The sequence below is a fragment of the Aythya fuligula genome, chromosome 4 (assembly GCF_009819795.1).
Source record: "Aythya fuligula isolate bAytFul2 chromosome 4, bAytFul2.pri, whole genome shotgun sequence".
Classification (NCBI taxonomy): domain Eukaryota; kingdom Metazoa; phylum Chordata; class Aves; order Anseriformes; family Anatidae; genus Aythya; species Aythya fuligula.
The window spans coordinates 45,648,353-45,669,125 of record NC_045562.1 but is presented as its reverse complement, the minus strand read 5'-3'; the positions used below and the strand labels follow the sequence as shown (position 1 = coordinate 45,669,125).

Here is a 20,773-nt window from a genome sequence, read left to right as displayed (position 1 = left end):
TGTGCTGGTGGTCTCAAACATGCTGGCAGAATTTACCTGCAGCGCTCCTCTGTCCCAGGCTGCCCTCCAGGAGGAGCATCAGGTCAGCAAAGCCCTGCAGTGAAAGGTGCCTGGAGCTCACACAGGAGAAGGGCTCACTAGGGCTGGGAGACTCCTCCCCAGATGGAGAGAGACTGGGATGGATGCATCTGCAAGGCCCCCAGCAGGTCCAGTGCCACACACTGGGCCAGACACATCCTTCTTCTCCATACCTAACCAAGTTTTTTCTCCCCTCCCCCCATTTTCTTAATTTCTAGAGGAAAAATGGCAGGAGGCCAGTCCTACATAAACATTCAGATGTCAGAGTCGAGCACAAATGGCATCCCGAGCAGCACGCTCTCTCCAGACCTTGAAAACCAGGGAGGAAGCACACTAACTTTCCACAACATCTCCTACAGTGTGAAGGTGAAGTCTGGGTTTCTGTGCTGTAGAAAAACAGCGAGCAAAGAAGTTTTGAGAGATCTCAAGTAGGTATTTTGACTTCTCTTTGGAGTAAGCCCATCTTTTATTTCTGTTCCTGGCAGAGAAGCCCACTGCCATCACTCAGCCATTGATCACAATGCGCAGAATTATATAAATGTTACATATAATAGATATCCTTGCTTTCACCTGCCTGAGTTATGGCCATGGCCAGAGTACTGTGGTTGTGGCAAATGAGCCGCTTGTGTACTGTGTATGTTTCTTAATCTGTAGAACCAGAAATTTCCGCAGTAAGAAATTAAAGCAGAAGAAGCATGGGTCAGAAAGTAAAACCAGGCCTCCAAGGCTGCACAGTGCTAGACCACGAGAATGGTCGTCCTGGGCCAGACCCTAAGCCCAGGTACTCACAACAGGCACCAGAGTTCAGTGCCAGACAAAGCTGGCATCACAACACGCAGGCATTTGCACGTGCAGCCTGCCTCTTGCGTACACAAGTACTTGCTGAGTGCACTTTTAGGGGCTAGGCAGAACTATCAGCAACACCTGTGCGCGCTCCAGCAACCAGGAGAAAAAGCAGCAGCATCCTCATCCATCATTTCTACAGGCTCTTCTCCCCACTTCAACACTTAAAAGCTGTTTCCACCCAGCCTCTGAGTGTAGCCTGCCTGAAAATCAGATTGAGAGAAACTCTGAACTACTGATGTCATCTATCTATTTTGTCTTACAGTGGCATCATGAGACCAGGACTGAATGCAATTTTGGGGCCCACTGGCAGTGGTAAATCTTCGTAAGTATCCCCTCTGTTCTATGCATCATTTACACCAAAGAGAAAATGAATCTGCACATATTTTGCAGTAATAGACAAGAATGTCAGGGAAAGATTTTGTTTCATTTACAACTTTGCAAATCTCACTGATTTCTGAGAAATACCTGAATTCAAAACAGACAGTCAGCTTAAATGACAAATATGTAATTTAAGTGTAGCACACTTCACTGATACACTACGTATCATTCTGGGTTAAGCTCCTACTATTGAGTGAATGGACACAAGCTGTGAAATTGCACAGACCTCACTTCCTTAAGAATCCAGGAGAAAAGAAACTCAGCTCCTTGAAGGCTGCCAGATGTTTTCTAAATAGCATGCTTCTACTATGGAATGCTTACACATTGCTGTCCATCTTGTGTCATCTGACCTCGCACATGCCAATTACACAAAGTGACCTCCTTCTCTTCTAGGCTGCTCGACATTTTGGCTGCAAGGAAAGACCCTCATGGGCTTTCTGGTGACATTTTGATCAATGGAGCTCCTCAGCCTGCCAACTTTAAATGTACCTCTGGATATGTAGTGCAGGTAGGACAGCATTCATCTCCCCAAGGCTGCTCCTGTCCCCTCCTGCCCACAGCTGCAAGAACTGGCATCAGTGCTGCAAGTGCACAGCTCTCACCTCCACTTGCCCAGGGGTGGTGTCACTAATGCTGTGGTCTGTCTGGGGTGGGCTGGGGAGTAGCACATGCCAAGAAGTGAAGGAAAACGACATCCCTCAGGGTGTACCTTTCCCTCCTTCCTCCTTGGAAGCTCCTGCTACACGTTGTAGCAGTTGCCACCACCCCTCTTCATGCAAGGACCACATAAAACACAGCTAGATGCAGTTATCAGGGAAAACACAAATTGCCGAGTGAACATCGAGTATCTGCTCTTTCTCTTTTGAAGGATGATGTGGTGATGGGAACCCTGACCATCAGAGAAAACTTGCAGTTCTCAGCAGCACTCCGTTTGCCAAACTCTGTGAAGGAGCAGGACAGAAATGAACGAGTTAATCAGATCATCAAGGAGCTGGGTTTGAGCAAAGTGGCAGATTCCAAGGTAATGGCATTTAAATGCAATGCCTAAATCACAAAGAAATATGAAGTGATTTAATTAGTCACGTGGCAGATGAAAAAAAAAAAAAAAAAAAAAAAGGAAAAATAAAGTAAAGCAGCCCAGAGAATTTCAGTACTGTAAGAATTAACAAGACCTCTGCGTGGTGACTGGTACAGGCTCTGCGCTGCTACTGCATGCGTTATCACACCATGGGGACAGGGAAAGGTAGTGAGGATACTGCAGCTACCTCTGATGTTAAGAAATTTCTTACAGCTCTTCCAGAATGCCGCTGTGCCAGGAGGATGCTGGTCACTGCAGCATGTGTTATCAGGCCACCTGACACAAATTTCTTGTTCCGCACCAGGTTGGCACCCAGTTCACTCGTGGGGTGTCCGGGGGAGAGCGGAAAAGGACCAATATCGGGATGGAGCTCATCACAGATCCCACCATCCTCTTTTTGGATGAGCCAACCACTGGACTGGATGCCAGCACCGCTAACGCCGTCCTGCTGCTACTGAAAAGGTGATGTCCTAGGAACCAGTGCCTGCACTTTGTTTGCACTTGGATCATGTTTAGAATAAGCAGACAAGGAAATCACACATATCACTGTTTTCCACCGAGCCAAAACTGCAAAGGCAGTAAGAAAAGGCAGTCTGGTCTCCCAGTGCCAAGCAATGTCCCAGGTGCACACCGGGGCTGCTGTCTGTCCCTGACAGCTATGTTCTTAGGTGCAAGTGTTTATTTTCACATCTGCCTTGGCCAGAACAGTGATAAATACGCCTGCTGTACAGTCTGACTACAGATATTAGTTAGAACGCAGCTAGATTCTTCCCCATGACAACATCTCAGCCCTATCTTTGGGAAAACAAAAACTTGCAAATTTTACATCATTTTACATTTCTTACACTTCAATGACTTAAACGCCCCTCTCCAGAGCCTTCCAATTTGCACCAGAGCCTTCCTGGACCTTCTCCCCCTGCGGCCTCCCCAGCGAGAGGGAACTTCCCTTTTCTCACAGAGGCACTTTTGGTATCACCTATAGATTTCCTCTGCATCCTTTTTCCTTCCCCCTTCCCCTTTCTCACATCCTGACTTAATTGCCCTTGACCAAGCCTTAACTGACCTTGCAAATTCTCTGTCTAAATGCTGAAAGGACTCTTGCAGCTAACACCTCTGTTACACTTCACTCTCCATTCAGGATGGCAAAGCAAGGAAAAACAATCATCTTCTCCATCCACCAGCCACGGTACTCCATATTCCGGCTGTTTGACAGCTTGACGCTTCTGGCTGCGGGGCGGATGCTGTACCATGGCCCCGCTCAGCAGACCATCACCTACTTCCAATCTATCGGTGAGCATAACACACCGTGGTGACTGCTGCATCTAGATCCGCAGCTTGCACGAGCACTTGAGCAAGAAAAACAGCAATAGTACGTGATGAGAGCTGGATGTGGTATGGATTAGCAAGTCCAAGATTTTAACAGGCTGAGAGTTTCTCTTGGGGTTCCACCTCTTGACCTGTATGTGTTTTGGATGATGGGGCTGACTTCTAATCAGCTGCTCCTGGGCACATGTTAATTAGACAAAGCATGGGGTGAGGTTCAGCAGGCATTCAGCAGGCTGGGGTTCAGCAGCACCGCGCATCCCTCTTATAGGCATGGTGGCTGCACGCGGCCTCTTGCCCATCACCGAGCTGCCACTTAGCGCTTGTCACTGCAGGCTACGAGTGCGAGCCTTACAACAATCCTGCCGACTTCTTCCTGGACATCATCAACGGGGACTCCACGGCGGTGACGGTGAACAAGACCGACGAAGACAACTCAGGTACAAGGCAGAGAGCTGAAAGCAATATCTGCCACGTGTCTGCAGCCAGGTGTCCAGCCCAGCACAGACACATCCCTCACAGTGCCAGACGAGCAGTAACAGTGTTGTACACACATACGGTTATCTGTGTGCCTCGGGTTATTATGTACTGCTGACCCGTGTTGCTTTAAGGCTATGACCTTCCTAAATACTGTTTGTTTATTCATTGAAAATAATTAGCACTTCCTGAAGTAAATACCAAATTCATGTACAGCCCTGCTATATAAAATATTCCTGTCTCTGCAATAGTTTGCCTCTCATAGAGAGGTGTTTATTCATTTACTGTTGCTATCCATTTCTTCAACAAGCTGACCTGCATGCTTTTGTGTCACAATCAAATTAGTAGGTGTTAAAGGCAAAATAATATTTGCCTGTGCTGAAGCTGTAATGTCTGGGAATTTAAGGAAATCTTGTTACAGCTCAGCACAAAGTAGCTGGTTTCATCTTCAAGGCAAATCAACTGAAGCCCTGCACTAGCTCTAATGATAAACCAGGACAATTATTCTGGTTAGGAACACATTTGGTGTAGCTATGCCAGTTAGTTTTAACATAATGGAATAGCTTATCTGTTCTGAAATTCCTTTTTCTCACCTCCAAGTAAGCTGGCAATAGGGACAGGGAAATGCTTCCCTGAAGCTGGGGTAAGGCTGAAATCATCCCCAAACCAGCAACTCTCACCTGCACTCATGCATGCTTTTTTGCACAAGGCTGATTGCAGCGGGTGTCTGGAGCTAAACATGCATATCGATTCTTCTCCTTTGTTAGTAATGCTCCCACCCCAACTGCGGAACTCTTTAGGCCTAGCTCCTAACGCATCTTCCCATCCCTTACACTACTCTTTTTTTTTTAATCTTTTTTTTTTTTTTCCAACCTTTCCAGCAGAGAGTGTTGAAGAACACATTGAATACAACACAACCTTGGCTGAGAAGTTAGCAGAAAAATACTGCAACTCTACCTACTATCAAGAAACAAAATCAATACTAGAGAATATTTCATTGGGAAATACAAAGAAAACAAAAGCATTTTTCAGACAAATTACATACACCAACTCCTTCTGTCACCAGCTGAAGTGGGTGTCCAGGCGCACGTTCAAAAATCTGGTGGGAAACCCTCAAGCTTCCATAGCTCAGGTAAGGTTATTTGTATCTATCTGGTCTGTAATAAACATTCACTTTCAGCTGCTCCTGTATTAGACCAGCTGTGGGGAAGAGTTTTGCCTCTTGGTATTTTGACTGAAGGTAGCATCTGAAAAAAAGCGTGTGCAAAAGGTGTGCTGTTTCACAGCTCACCAGAGGATGCTCTGAATGCTCCCATATGAACAGCACAATGAGTTCAGTGACGTATTTTGGGCTACATAAAACCTCGGGAGGCAGAGTCTTCTTCAGCAAGGTGTTCTGCTCCCTGCTGCTGGCCAGGGACAGACAACCTCCCCACAGTTGCACACCTTGTCTCAGGAGCATGCCTCAGACTCTAGGCTGATTGTCCAGCCTTGTCACAGCAGGATTTGCCCTCAAATCTTGCCCCTCACCTCCACCCAAGGATAGTTCAACAACTATGATTGCATAATTCATTATCTTAGCTCACTAAGTGTTGGCTCGCATGTAGAGATACTTTCCCATCTGTTCACAATGAGTGTGATACCTTCTGAAAAATAAGTCATGAAAATCAGAGCTTAGCCCTTGCTACAAAACACGAGCATGTTCTACCAACTGGCTCTGTTAGCGCTGCTTTTTCAGCAGAACCAAAGCCAGAAGTGTGGTCTGGTTCAAAGTCGTGTGTTGCCTTCACACACAAAGGCTACCAGGCCTCAGGAATCCCCCAGTGCACCAACCAAACCCTGCAGGCTGTGTGCCACCAAAGCTCCCACAGCGATTCACAGCAGGGAAAGTAATAAAAAAATCAGGCCCAAGGCAGGGGCAGGGACTGCTGCCTTCGGTACATTCTACATAACAAGTGAGCAAAGCAGCCAGTGTGGAGTGGAAATGAGCCCAGAGTTGCCAAGGTTAAAAGGCTCCGAGTACGTGTGTGTGTCTGTATGCTGATCTGATGGAGATCCTTAATAATTGCTTTGTAAAAGCTTGACCTTGTGACAAGAATTAGACTCTCACCCATCTCGTAATACCCCAAGGTTAACGGTCCTGACTTTTTCTCACAATCTCTTTTCTTTCCCCACCTCGTTAGGGATGGATTTTACACGCATGCCTTTACAAGTACACGCTTCATTTAGCCTTGCTCATTAATCTCCTCCAAAGGGGTCTTGCTAGGATCCTTGCTTTGCTGTACACTTGGCTTCGGAGCTCAATTATCCCTGACAGTTGCTCCTGTCGGCAAGAGCTTGGGGACAGGGTTCCCCAGACCAAGTGATTTAGAGTGGTAAGGCTCAGGCATGGTTGGGGCTTACAGATGACAGAACTGCCTGATACCAATGCTGTTAAGAACAAATCACATGAATAAGGTGTGCAACTGAGCCCCACAGTGGTACACTGGGAAGTGTGAAAATAATTGCTGAGGCTTTGAAAGCAACGAGAACAATATTTTTCCTGCTCTTTTAATTTTTTTTACATTTAGGTGGTTGTTACAGTTTTCCTGGGACTGGTTGTAGGTACCATTTTCTTTGGACTTAAAAACGACACCACTGGCCTCCAGAACAGGTTAGTCAGTTCACTCACTGGATTTCTAAAAGCTCCCTCATTATTATGATAGGATATGGGACAGGATTGGATAAGCAACCACTGAGAGCTTTAGGAACCTATCAGCCTGATTAGAGCAAATGCTCCTCCTCAGTACATCTGGTCATGCTGCTTTCGTGATGTGGAGGTGAGGGTGGTCTCCTTCCTCCCCGCTCAACAGCAATGCAGGAACCCGGTCCCGCCTGGTGTGCTGCAGCCTGGCCGAGCCGTGCAGCTGAAGGGAATGATGTTCCTCAGCAGGATGACATTTTTCGGTGCCCATCAGGCAGCTGAAAATGCAGAGCAGCAGCAGACTGCAGGGAACTGCTTCAGAGCACTGACATATCCACCGTCTAGTTTTAAACCACTTATAAAAGTGTGACAGCAAAGTTTCCTTGTCTTTTATCAGATATATGCCTCACAGCCAGAGAATTTGTAAACTCTCAGCAAATTAAACTAAAGAAAATAGGAAATTCATTTTCAAGCTTTTGACTGTACCAAAGAACAGACTATCCTTGCCCTCGTGTAGCAAAATGCTGTGCGAACCATATCAGCTTTGCTGTGGCCCCAAATTTGCAGCCACACAATTTCCTGGGGAACACTGTATGGGAGGTCAAACGCTGCCACTCGCCAGGGCCACAATGTGCATGTGTGCCTGCACATGGCGCACTGGAAAAAAACTGCATTTCTATCACGTTTTTAATGCTGCCTACCATTCTGCTGTTTGTAGAGTTGGTGCCATGTTCTTTCTGACCACCAACCAGTGCTTCAGCAGTATTTCAGCTATTGAACTCTTTGTTGTGGAAAAGAAGATATTTATGTAAGTAAAACCTATTAAAACATGAACACGGTCTGTTGTTAGAGAGGTCATCTGTTTGCTTATCTTCCTGGACTTTTAAGTATGCCTTGTGTATGGTTTTCAAATTACTTCCCTGTCAGTGCTCCATGCGTACTCTTAGCCTGTTAGTGAACTGTCTGCAAATCCCCCAAACCATATCTATGATTGCATATGCCTCAGAGTTTTAAATTAATATTTATAGGAAGAAATCAGAGAACACCCTATTTAGGTATTGATTAGTAAGATTGTGACTTGATAGTGACAACATTAAATAGTGCCTCACCGGACTCTTTAAGGCTGTACAGTTTGCACTACCGAGAAAAGGAACGTTAATTAAGCATTACTCTCTCTGTTTTGCCAATACAGATCTTTACTAAAAAAACATGTGCACAAGTATTCATATTGATTTGCATATGAAAACAGCACCATTACTGTAGTGAATGGCTTACTGGACATTAACATTACAGCCTATCCATGAAAGAACTTTATTTTTTTTCCTTTTTCCAGTTTATACCAGGCTTCATTTGTCTCCAAGTTAAAACAAATTTACTTTAGTGATCAGATTTTGTGACGTGCTGTACATATTTCTGTGTTCCAGACATGAGTATATCAGCGGGTACTACGGAACAGCTGCATATTTCATCTCAAAGCTAATGGCTGATTTGATACCCATTAGGACTTTACCGAGCATCATCTTCACCTGCATAACATACTTCATGTTAGGCAAGTATTGCCTTCCATGCTTCCGTTACCAGCCCCCCAACAAATTGACAAGGCTCTCACTTGTATATATGCACATGTATTTATGTAGATTTATATTTGCTAGAGCACTACTTTGGCATGGCACCGGTTATTATGCTTGCCTGCAGCATGCCATGCTTTTACAGACACACTTCTTAATATTTGAGCATTCTGGTCAGAACATGCAGTGTGTTTCTTCTCCACTGCCCCTAGAAAGAGGAGAGTCACAGTCATTACCATACATGTTTGATTTCTTCCTTTTCATTTATAGCTGTTTTAACTTTCAGCGACTCTTACGAGATACTTTTTTTATGCTTGCAATAATACCTATCAAAGGAAAAGTGTTTTTTTTGTTTGTTTGTTTGTTTTGTTGTTGTTGTTTTTGTTTTTTTATAAGAACATCATGTAGTTTGAGTTACTGTCAACTTACTCTTTCTGGTGAAAAGTCTTCTGGTTAATGAGCAGAAATTTGAAAATTGCTAGCACCGACTTTTACAGCGCTGTAATGCCTTCAAATGCCATGCTCAAACACGTCCCAGACAGACTGTTTTCCTAGCATAACTCTGCTGACAAGGCATGCACATTTTGGATGTCACAGTCCAACTGCAGTCTTGGGTCTCAACCACACAGCCTATGCTGGCAGACAAGACATTCTGTAGGCAGCACAGCACTGTAGAGCTTGTGGTATCGCTTTTGGCAGGGTCATACTGAAAACTTTCTTGTTTTGTTCTTTAAGGTTTGAAGCCGACAGCAGAAGCCTTCTTTATAATGCTGTTTACCCTTACAATGGTGTCCTACACAGCCACTTCCATGGCTCTAGCCATCGCAACAGGACACGACGTGGTCGCTGTAGCCAACCTATTCATGACTATCACATTTGTTTTTATGATTGTGAGTAGCATTGTTTACTTCACTAGGGAGAAATCCAAACTTCACAGAGTTCAGCCAAATTCTGCAGAAAGACTGCGGGGCTGAGTTTGGATTTGTGCTTTCCAAAACAACCTGGGGCTGGGTGCAAGGCGGGGAGAGTTTCCCTGCGGTATTCTCAGCAGCTCCAGCAGGCAGAGTACTGCCAGCAACGTGGAGAAGTGCTCGCAGCAATGTTCTTTATTTTCACTCTAGATTTTCTCTGGGTTGCTGGTAAATCTCACGAGCATCATGTCCTGGCTTTCCTGGCTCAAGTACTTTAGCATCCCTCGATATGGAATGACAGTAAGTGCTGTAGTTTCCTGTGTACTGACATGAAAATGATTTGCTTAAAAGGAAGCCCTTTACTAGTGGTAGAAGAAATTCCAAATTTAATGCATTAATGAGCAAAAGGTAAGCTAGTTAAATACAGTGATCTTCAAACTTAGTGTGGTATCATCTTGAAAGAAGGGCTTCTCATCAGGTAACACCCACGGCTGTTTAGAAGAGCTAATTTCTATAAGAAGGAAGGACCTCAAATGAGAGAGAGACAAAGCTAACTAATTAGCTTTGCACTGGAACATAGTAGGACGAAAATGATACATCATAAAGAACAGCAGTTTTATCCCTCTGTCCTGGTTTCAGTTAGAACAGAATTAATTTTCTTCCTAGTAGCTGGTGGAATGCTGTGTTTTGGCTTAGGATGAGAAGAGTGCTGATAACACCCCGATGTTTTAATTGTTGCAGAGCAGTGCTTATACCAAGCCAAGGACACCTCAGACTTTTGCTCTGTCCTGCCAACAGGCAGGCTGGGGGTGCAGTAAGAGCTGGGAGGGGACAGACCCAGGACAGGTGACCCGAACTAGCCAAAGGGGTATTCCATACCATCTGACGTCATGCTAAACAATATATAGGGGTGGCTAGCCGGGGGGGAGGGGGCCGGACTGCTCGGGGTTAAGCTGGGCATCGGTCAGCAGGTGGTGAGCAATTGCATTGTGCATCACTTGTTTGTACATATTATTATTAGTAGTACTATTATCATCATTGTATTATTATTATTATTATTATTATTATTTTCCTGTCTTATTAAACTGTCTTTATCTCAACTCACGGGCTTCACTTTCCATTTCTCTCCCCCGTCCCAGAGAGGGAGGGGGGAGGGTGAGCGAACGGCTGCGTGGTGTTTAGCTGCCAGCTGGGTTAAACCACGACACCCTCAAAAAGTATTTTTTCTCTTTGCCATCAAACAAACCCACGTCAAGCTGACAACTTTTCTCCCATTTTTTGATAATTTAAGGCATGGTGGTGTTTCACTGAGAAATTGGGGCTGGGATATTCCTGTGCAAAAGCACTCTAACCCATGGATGCTGTTACAGCTTACAGACACTCGAGCATTGTGCTGTGTGGACTGCACACATTTCTCTCTTAACATAAAAGACACTGAGCTGCTCTTGGTAAAGAGTAGATTTGGCCAACATAATAAATAATTATACCATCATACTTTTACAATATATATCAATTTAATTATGCCTCAGCTTGCTAACTTATCATTCCTTTACCTGCTAATTTCTATTGTCATTGTTTCTTTTGCTTTAAAAGGCATTACAAATTAATGAACTGTCTGGTCTGAACTTTTGCACCAACAACACAGGGTTTCCTGGCATGGATAACTTTCAGACGATAATCCCGATGTAAGTATTTGGGTACATTAAAATGAATCCCACCATGAGTCTTAGTCTGTTCATGGACATTTATCAATGACCAGCAGAGTTCACAGGAGCTTTTATATGGAAGATGGACTCTTACTGGGTTTTTGCATCGGTCTGCAGAGAACGGTCTGTGCTTTGTCACACTTTGTTAACATTAGACATACCTGCCATTATGCTCTTCTTTTTTTATACTGTATTTACTAAAATGCATATGCACATTATGATCATGAAGCCTAACAAAATCAGTTTCAGCCTCCTGCAAGAAACTGACTGTAGCTACCTGAAAAACAAACTTATAAATAGAAAATAAAACAGCAACATTTAACAGAGGTTTGCCCAGCCTCCTATTGACATGAAATCAGAGGACAACTTCTAGGGATCTTCCTAGATACTTAAAACAGACAACGTTTATAAATCTGTTTGTATTTATCTGTAGGTGGTGTACTGGAGACCAGTATCTTAAAAGTCAAGGCATTGACGTGAGCACCTGGGGCCTGTGGCAGAATCACGTGGCTCTTGCCTGCATGACAGTAATATTCCTTGCAATTTCATACCTGAAACTCCGCTTCATGAAGAAGTTTTCTTAAACCAAGAAATAAAAGCTCATCTGGCTCTGTTCAGCAGCCTAATAAACTGACCATGCAACTGACTTGATTATTTTTATGATACCTCCTTTGTACTTTCCTGATCGCAAAGCTCTCTGATGTAATGCTGATCTTTGTGTAACATTAAAGACATAGTGTTGATGTACTTCACTGAAACGTGGCACACTTCACTTCTCTTTATTGCTGTAACAAGCGCACAAGTCCTCATTTCCTCAGCAAACCACCCAGTCCTTCAGCACGTTCCTGTTCGAGATTTAACAAATGAAATTAACATTTAGTGGCTTAAACCGACAAAACAAACCCTGTACTCGCACCAGCAGGCACAGAGGGCAGCTTTGGTTCTAGTCACATAGTGACTTTACACAGCACACTGAATTTAAATATTTGGAAGTGCTTCTGTTTCAGAAAGTGCCTGAAGGCCCTGTCCTAAAACCAGTATCTTTTTTTTTTTTCTTTTTTTTTTAAACAGTAGGATTTAGTATGGTTTCTTTGCCATTGCTATAAAGGCAAAGATTACTTGAATTAGCAGCTGAAAACCATTCTTTAGAAGTGTCTTTCATGGCAGACGAAAGATGGACATGATTTCATTTACAACTTCACCCACACTGAATCATTCATACATTTACAATTCTGAAAAAGTTTCAAAACTCTTAATGATGTAAGGCCAATATAGTTTTAAAAACACAATAATTAGGCACGCTTAATCACAAATTTATTGCCAGTCCTCAAAAAGTACACATATGCAATCATACAGGAAGGTGTTAAATGTGACCTCAATTTTACAGAAAACAAAAACAAAAACAAACAAACAAAAAAAACACATGACAAAGAACACATGCAATAAAATAATGCACACAAAAGAGATCCATGACATTGCCAAGAGCCCTGAAAAACTGAGAAAAGCCAAGTACTTGGAAGATCGTTAATATTTCTCTGTTCAGTTACTTGAACATACTTGGTTTTCCCAAAATAGGTTATGATCCTTAGTTTTAAAAGCAGTCTGACAGCTCTGCATTACAACATATGCTGCCATCCATTTACACTTTGATATAATAACATTAGTTTTTCAAAATGAAAACTTCTTGTTCTTATAATGAATTGATCTCCTTATTTAAAAAACTATGCAAACATTCTTTATTTTTACACTGTTATGGGTGAACCAAAAGTCCGCCTTCAAGCATTTCCATGTATGTAACACTAACAACTAGAACCAAATATGAATAATAGTTTTGTGTTACTCAGGTCCCCTATTAGTTGATTTTACCACATTTTGATTTTACCACATATCTATTTTGATTTCATCACATACCTGCTATTTTGATTTTTACCACATATCTAAACATACAGACTTCCAAATTAACAAAATAAATATACAAATAGAGTATTTCTGGTTTTGTTTTATAGTGGGACGATGAGGCCCAGCCTTGACACAATCTTACAAGCCAGTGGCGTGACAAATATTTCTGTGTTTAAGCAAAAGATTTATTCTATATCATCTGTATTTGCCATAGAGACATCTCAGCAAGCAGCATATGGCTCTGATTTTGCTATGCGTAAAAAGATGAAGTAACCAAACTTAAGTTGCTCCTGTTTAAGCCCTTAATTTGGGATGTGCACATTCCATCTTCATGGCACTTCTTTGCTCAGTATAGGCACTTGCTACTCATGGACATTTTCTGCGGAGCATAAATATTAATTGTAGTGTAAGTTTGAGTCTTTTGCTGTATGGGAGAAAGAAGAGATCAGCAAAACAAACCTCAGGTTTCTCAGCATGGCAGTTTGAGCTGTATTTTGTGGCTGAACAGGTTTTGAGTTTAGACAGATTTCCACCTTATACACAGAAGCTGGGTGAAGGTGTTAATGATTCAATGTTAACCCCATCAGGAAGCCAGCTTACTTTGCTTTTAACTCATTTCATTTACTTCTATAGATTCTTTTCAGAATTAAATTTATTAAATAATGCCTCTCTATACTACTTTCCATATATTGATAGACATACACAAATATATAAAATATTTTATTTACACTGACATATCAATTTATATAAATCAAATTGTGGTCTAATTCTTTTAGGAGTCAGGTCCCATATGCTCTTCCATAATTCTGTAGAAAGGACTGCATTTAAACCAAAACAACACATCATTTAGGACAGCCCCACTGGAATAGATATATCTCCAAGTTGATGCTTATTTGCTTTTTCTTCAAAGTGTGTCTTTTGTTTTTGAGGTCTGGGAGCATAGTCGTGGTATTACTTTGTTCTGGGAGATGTGACCATACCCAGCTCCCTCTGCTTTGGTTTTAAGATATAGCCAATGTCTATTTTTGTGTGCTTTCTGAAAAAATTCATACATAATTATTTACAAGATATAATTATGTGAACAAAGAGATCACAAATATTTTTTTGCAAAGGAAAATAAGTTAGGCAGTATTTTCTGTAAGTCTTCTTTGGGACAATATTTATGTTTTTTTTAAGTAATCAAAGTGATAACAGGATCACATAAAATTTAGTAACTTGCCAGGAAAATAATTTAAGAAATAGCATATGAGCACTAAGTCCTATCCTCCTCTTTTGCTCAGACTTTAATTAAGTGAGATCCCTTCAACATCAGTGACAATATATTTCATAAAAGCTATTTAAATACGGAAAAGGATGTCAGGATTCAGCCTGACATAGCAGAATTTCTCATACAAGGAATTTATGGAAGGAAAAAACACAGAGGTTGAATGTCATTCCTGTTTTTGTTTACATTCAGGAAGCCAAGGCAAGGGAAAACAATATATTTTTTTTCCATTCATCAGCCTCAGTAGTCCATATTCGAAGCATTTGATAGCTTGACAGTAAGCCTGCTGTACCACAGCCCTGCTCGTAACGCTTTCCAGTAACTTCAGATAGATTGGAGAGCTTTCATCAACTGGGGGCTCTAATCACCAGGAAAACTTTCATCTTGCACTATGTGGATTTTGTTTGTAAAGAGAAACAATATTAACTACAGTCCCTTTGGTTATGAAAGAAAGATGTAAATATAAGGTACCTCAGCTCTCTTCTGGTGAAGCTCTGAGATGACAGATTGCTGAGTAAAATGCCAAGACAACAGGTTCCCATACAGCTTATAAAGAGACGCTGTTTTCATTAAAATATGGCACTTCTCTGGTTTTAAATGACACCGTACTTACCATCAATTTATTTCACATACCCTAGCTCTATTATGAAATAGTGTGCAGTAAACCATTTACCTGAATATTTTGGAACAGTCATCAGTTCCTGGGGTAGGAAAGGTCTGGTGATCGGTGCTTTGCAGTCAGAATGTCCTGCCTCCATCTTCAACATTTCATAGGACCCTAGGAGGAACTCATGGACAAACCACCTAAATGAGTCACAACTATTTGGAACAGATAAACACGACGTGCTGTTTATTAAGTGGGACATTCCACAGCTTTCAGAGCTCCAGAGACAAGTATCAGCAATCTGAAGTGCACCAGAAATTGTGCATGATTACGAGCCCTTCCCCGGCCATGTTTTAGGGATAGAGGGAGTATTTTTCCTCCTATTTACCACACAAACTGCCTGGAAACTGTCCTTTACCTGGTTGTACTTTGTAGATGTTTGTTAAGAATATGCCTCCCACGAACACCACAGATGGACCTGGTACTCGCACAATGCAGGCAATTGTTGCAATTATTAAAGTTATTAATTATTAATTATTATTGTTGCAATTACTACAGCATTCTTTTTGAAGATTTCTATTCTCCTTTCTGTTTACAAGCATTTAAAACCATCCAACATGTCACCATTTGGTATCTTTCTTAGGTAAAAATTAAAAAAAAAAAACATTGCATATGAGATAGGAATATTTTTTTAGCTTTTGTGTTTGCATTCTCCTCAAAAAAAAAAAAAAAAAAAATAAAAAAAAATATTCACCCTGTCATTACATTATTCCATTGAAATACTGAAAAAAAGTATATTGAAACTTGGTGAAAAATCCTAAGTGTAGCTAGGCATTATTAAAGCACTTGAACTGAAGCAGGGATTTCAGCTTGTTTTATGACTTGCATCCATAAATACTTGAGTATACAATTAAGGCTTTACTGCTTGGATCAGCGCTTCTAAGACAGCAACGTAACAATATAACCTCCTAAGAAATCCAAGGGAAATTCTTTGCATACTGAGGATATAGCAAGTCCTGTGATTTGTTTTTGAAAGCTCAGTAACGCACTTTCTATAAACTATATCCAACATCATTAGGCACGATAGCTAAGAGAAATAGGTGCTGTACATACAGTGGTAAATAAATACAAACACTTCATTTCTTTACCTGTGCAACTTCCTTGATAGCTGTAGTATTACCAACTTGTGAGGCATACTGAGAAGATAACATGGTTTTAGAAATGCCTTCTTCCTGCTTCATTCAGGTCTCTGTCTCATGGAATTACCCCAACATAAGTTTCTCTTTTGATTCCTTGCTTTGTGCAGAAAACTGCAGAGATGTGAACAAAGAATGCTAATAGAGCTTTCATTAATACTATTTTCCATTTATATTTTTTTTTTCTTAACAATAAAATTAGTCAGCAAGGTTCTTGCTGAACTAATCAGTAATTATTGTATTGCTTTGATTGTTTTCTGATGGGGAAAAACAAAGCCTTCAGAGTACCAAAGCTGCCGGTCAATGCTTCTTACCTGTAGTTTATTTTACGTATTTTTCCTTTTTAAGTAGAAGATAACACTGAGGAGATCAACAGCAATGGGTTCGTGCAAAGCAATCAGCAGAAGAGTACTGCAGGTCCTTGTACAACACAGAAACAAAAGGAAAATTAGAGAAGCTTTTTCTGGAGGAGAAAAAAATCCATCAGCCCAAATAAAAAAAGGAAAGAAACACAATGCACCAAAAAACCTCCGGAGATAAAAAATACGTAGTCACTATCACATGTACCTTGAAGTGCAATGGAAGGGGGAAAAAAAGTCAAGAAGCATTAAAAAAAAAAAAAAAAAAGAAAGAAAGGGATTACTAGCGGTAGGGCAATGAGCCTGGAGTTGCCAAGGTTAAAAGGCTCCGAGTACGTGTGTGTGTCTGTATGCTGATCTGATGGAGATCCTTAATAATTGCTTTGTAAAAGCTTGACCTTGTGACAAGAATTAGATTCTCATCCATCTCGTAATACCCCAAGGTTAACGGTCCTGACTTTTTCTCACAATCTCTTTTCTTTCCCCACCTCGTTAGAGATGGATTTTACACGCATGCCTTTACAAGTACACGCTTCATTTAGCCTTGCTCATTAATCTCCTCCAAAGGGGTCTTGCTAGGATCCTTGCTTTGCTGTACACTTGGCTTCGGAGCTCAATTATCCCTGACAGTTGCTCCTGTCGGCAAGAGCTTGGGGACAGGGTTCCCCAGACCAAGTGATTTAGAGTGGTAAGGCTCAGGCATGGTTGGGGCTTACAGATGACAGAACTGCCTGATACCATTGTTTTTGCTGAGATTTGTCTTACATACTTAAACAACTGCGATGTAAAAATGTAATCATTCTGATTATGTCACCGACTTGATTGAAAATGTGTTTTTGTGTATAAAAATTCCTGTTGTGGTTTCTTGACATTGAAGAGTAAGTGATTTAATCTGGATTCTAGGAAACTTTAAAAGACTTACTCGTGCAAGGTTTTATTAATTTTAATCAGAATACATTATCAAGCTTTGCTGAGGATTTGCTGTGTAGTAGCCAATGGAATTTCAGGCTGAGTTTTCAAAATTTTAGTTCTTACAACTTTGGAAATACATTTATCACCAATACTTACAACAGCAAACTGCCTAATAATCATGTACTACTATTATTTAATTTTGTTATAAAGTTAAGAAAGTTACCCTTTTGAAAGTATTTTGTCCTAATTACAGACTAACAGCCTTCATTGACTATGCAAGTGGCCTGAGTCCAAAAAACTTCTGGAAGAGAGAATTGCCTTACAAGTACAAAATTTACACTGCTATGCTACGATTTAACCTCCTAGTTTAAAAAAAAAATCCCGAACTTCATAAATGCATTTTTGCTGTTTGTTCATATATATTTGTATTTGTCTTTTGGTGTGGTTACTACAACTTTCAACAAGATCTTAATTTTAGTTAAATACATATTTATTACTTTGTTATTTACTTTTCTACGGATAATTGTTGTAGCCATTTTTAATGTCCTGTTTACAGGTTTTCTCTGTGTTGCTGATAAATATCTTAAGCATTGAATTTTTCTTTCCTGGATAAAATATTTCAGTATTCCCCACTATAGCCCAACAGTTCTAGGTTTTCTGCACATTTTATTAAAATAGTCTTCTAAAAAGGACCCTCATTGAATTGAAAAGCAATGATTTACTGACACTAAATGTTAATTTTTGTAAACATCAATTTTTTTGGTCAAGTGCAATCACTGTCTTAGTGTTTTTCACAAAAATGATAGCACAGCACAGCATGAGAGAGAGCACAGTCCTAAAATGTAAATAGCAGTAGTGCCAACAAAGACTCGTTAGACCTATGAATCTTCCACGCTACCCATTTTTATTTTCTCAATAATGTGTGTTTGTGTGATTATCATTCTAACAAATGCAAATAGCTTCTTTCATCCTAAATATTTTACATTTTTTTAATTAAAAAAAAAAAAAAAGTTTTCCTTCTGTCAGAACTTACATTCATCTCACTGCTAGCTATCAAAAAAGGCAAATGCCTTCCAAGCATAAAGTAAATGATTTCTCTCCACTTCTTGTTCTCCCTCCTTCTGCTTGTGGGGAATGAATTCAGAAGAATTATGTGGCTCTTACTCCAAACATGCATCTCAACCTGCGCTTTCTGAAGAAATTTTCCAAAGTCAGCAATACTACAGCATACACACAGCATTCGCTAAGAAAGCTTCCCTCTTACCACGCTCAGTGACTTTTATTGTACACTGACTAGAGGCTTAATACTTAAACTCAGTATGTATGAATTTCGTTAAAAACTTATGATGATTTCACATTAAGCACTCAATTCTCGTTAATACAGTTTACTTTCTTGCTGGTGAGACAGTTGCCTACTGTTTGCTGCCTGGGCAGAACTATGGAGCTGGTATGTGAGCCTGGGATTTTCAAGCTGCATGCAACCCTCCAGATGTAGGATTGTCTGAAACAAAGGGAAAAATTAAGTGGAAAAGAACAAAAGAGTAATGGAGTTAGCTTAAACAGCAACTGTGAAATACTAAAGGGACACAGTTATTAGCAGTCAGAGCTGCTACCTGAAACAGCAGAAGATAGATTTATGCAGATATAATGTGAAGCATTAAGGAAAGCATTGTTTGGGCAATGAGGCAGTTGGATCAACCCAGTCCTCTATGCTCATTTACAGCCTGTACTTCCTTTTAACATTATTATTTCTTTTGAGAGTAAGGTATGATAAGATACAAGTAATATTCACATACAAAAATAGCATTCTTAATGTTCCATTACAAATAATCCACATGTATGGCACAATATTGGCTTTACAGATTATATAAGAAGTTTATTAGGAAGTAAAGTGCTCAGTTTTACAGATCAATACATTCTTGATCATTGTAGAAGGCTTGCATAATTAATAGCTTCCTAATAAGACCAAACACTGTACATTTATTTCCTATGCAAACTTTACCTTATTACTAAGTGACAAATGATATTAGAATCTAAAATTTAAAAATGAAATAATAAAAATGTTCAAAACATTTATCAAGTGCCCATGCACTTACTGCAAGGCCTATTGTCGACACACACGGGTACCCCATGAAAACTTAATGCACTTCAAGATGAAGTTTGTTATTAAGTAACGACACGTTACAGAAATATACCTCAACAAATACAGCTATGAATGCACATATTTTCATTTTCATAATAAACATATACTACAAATAAAAAGGAGCTGCATGATTGAATGTACATTTTCAAATACGCATTTTTTACAGGCCAGCTATTTCAAACCATACTGCCAGGTCTCTGACAGTAGAGAGACAAGAGCATCATTTTTTTCCTAGTGCAGGACAAAAAAAAAAAAACACCTACAGAAACAAAAAGCCCTTCATAAGACTCACAATCTGTTTTCCCACTTTGTTCCATTCTTGAGCCACAGCTACCAAGAAATTCCAGTCTCCGCACTGAACCTCCTCCTGCTCCACCTTTTATTAAGTAAGTTTCTGTGCATAGGGTTTCTTGTAAACTTAAAAACAGGAAAAGGCATAAAGTCTTACTTAGTTTTTGCACGTTCTCTGATTAGAGGGAATGCGCTCTGGGTATGTCCAGGCAACGCAGTGATAAGAGCATATGCAAAATGTAGCTTTGCCCACATAGCACCACTGCAAGAAGTAGTACTAGCCTCTGGCAACAACTGCAATTTGAAACAAAAATACACCAATATAACATAAATATGCTGTTTTTACTTCGTTAAATAGGCATTTTTCCTCTATATCACCTACTAATAGCTAAGATGTGTTTGATTATGTAGCTTTCTGTTTTCCTTTAAGCTAACTGTATGAATTTAAATACAAGAGAACTGCCATCTTCAGGATAAAAACACAACTGACAGCCTCTCTCCTAAACCAACAAGCCATAGACTGAAACAGGCTGCTAGACAAAACCACACACACTGTGCTTCAGTGCCTTCTAGAGGAAAACAACGTAATTTGTGGCATACCTCCTTTCAAAAATAAAGCGTCTGTGACATGGAAAGCACAGAAAATTAAATACTAAAAATCAGTGGTTACACTGAAAACCTTTCCAAAGGAATTACGTTGAATCCCTGGAGAAGAGAGTACGTGAAAGCATATCTAATAATTTTACAAGCTGTTAAATGTAAATACAGGCTACATAGGTGAGATGTGCGTTGCAGAACTTCACAGAGCACTTGATTGGGTTTTCCCTACCATTGGGCTCCCCTCCCATCCAAGGAAGAGTCAGAATTTTTCAATCGTGTGTGATTTTAAATAATGTGCGAAGTTATTGTGTTTACCTAAAGAAGTGAGGAATATTTATCCCAATAACACTTAGATCCTCAAAACATGGCACTAAAAGTGGGCACTATACAACAGAGCTGAAGACGATTATATTAACTGGGTGTAAGAAGGCAATTGTCAAACATTACTTCTAAAATG

General features: G+C 40.5%; 1 protein-coding gene across 2 annotated transcripts; it reads left to right on the top strand.

Moving 5' to 3' along the window:
- Positions 1 to 336: 336 nt before the first annotated feature.
- On the top strand, positions 337 to 11,677 carry ABCG2 (ATP binding cassette subfamily G member 2 (Junior blood group)). 2 transcript variants are annotated; one of them, XM_032186839.1, is made up of 15 exons: positions 337 to 506; positions 1,187 to 1,246; positions 1,696 to 1,810; positions 2,171 to 2,323; positions 2,685 to 2,842; positions 3,519 to 3,670; positions 4,039 to 4,143; positions 5,065 to 5,312; positions 6,751 to 6,833; positions 7,582 to 7,671; positions 8,288 to 8,412; positions 9,167 to 9,321; positions 9,553 to 9,642; positions 10,936 to 10,988; positions 11,482 to 11,677. In XM_032186839.1, the coding sequence occupies exons 1-15, from the start codon at positions 337 to 339 to the stop codon at positions 11,630 to 11,632; spliced, it is 1,908 nt and encodes a 635-aa protein (XP_032042730.1). In that variant the 3' UTR covers positions 11,633 to 11,677. The 2 variants fall into 2 exon arrangements, with proteins under 2 accessions (XP_032042730.1, XP_032042729.1); XM_032186838.1 differs by having other exon boundaries at positions 5,062 to 5,312.
- The last annotated feature ends 9,096 nt before the right edge of the window (positions 11,678 to 20,773 follow it).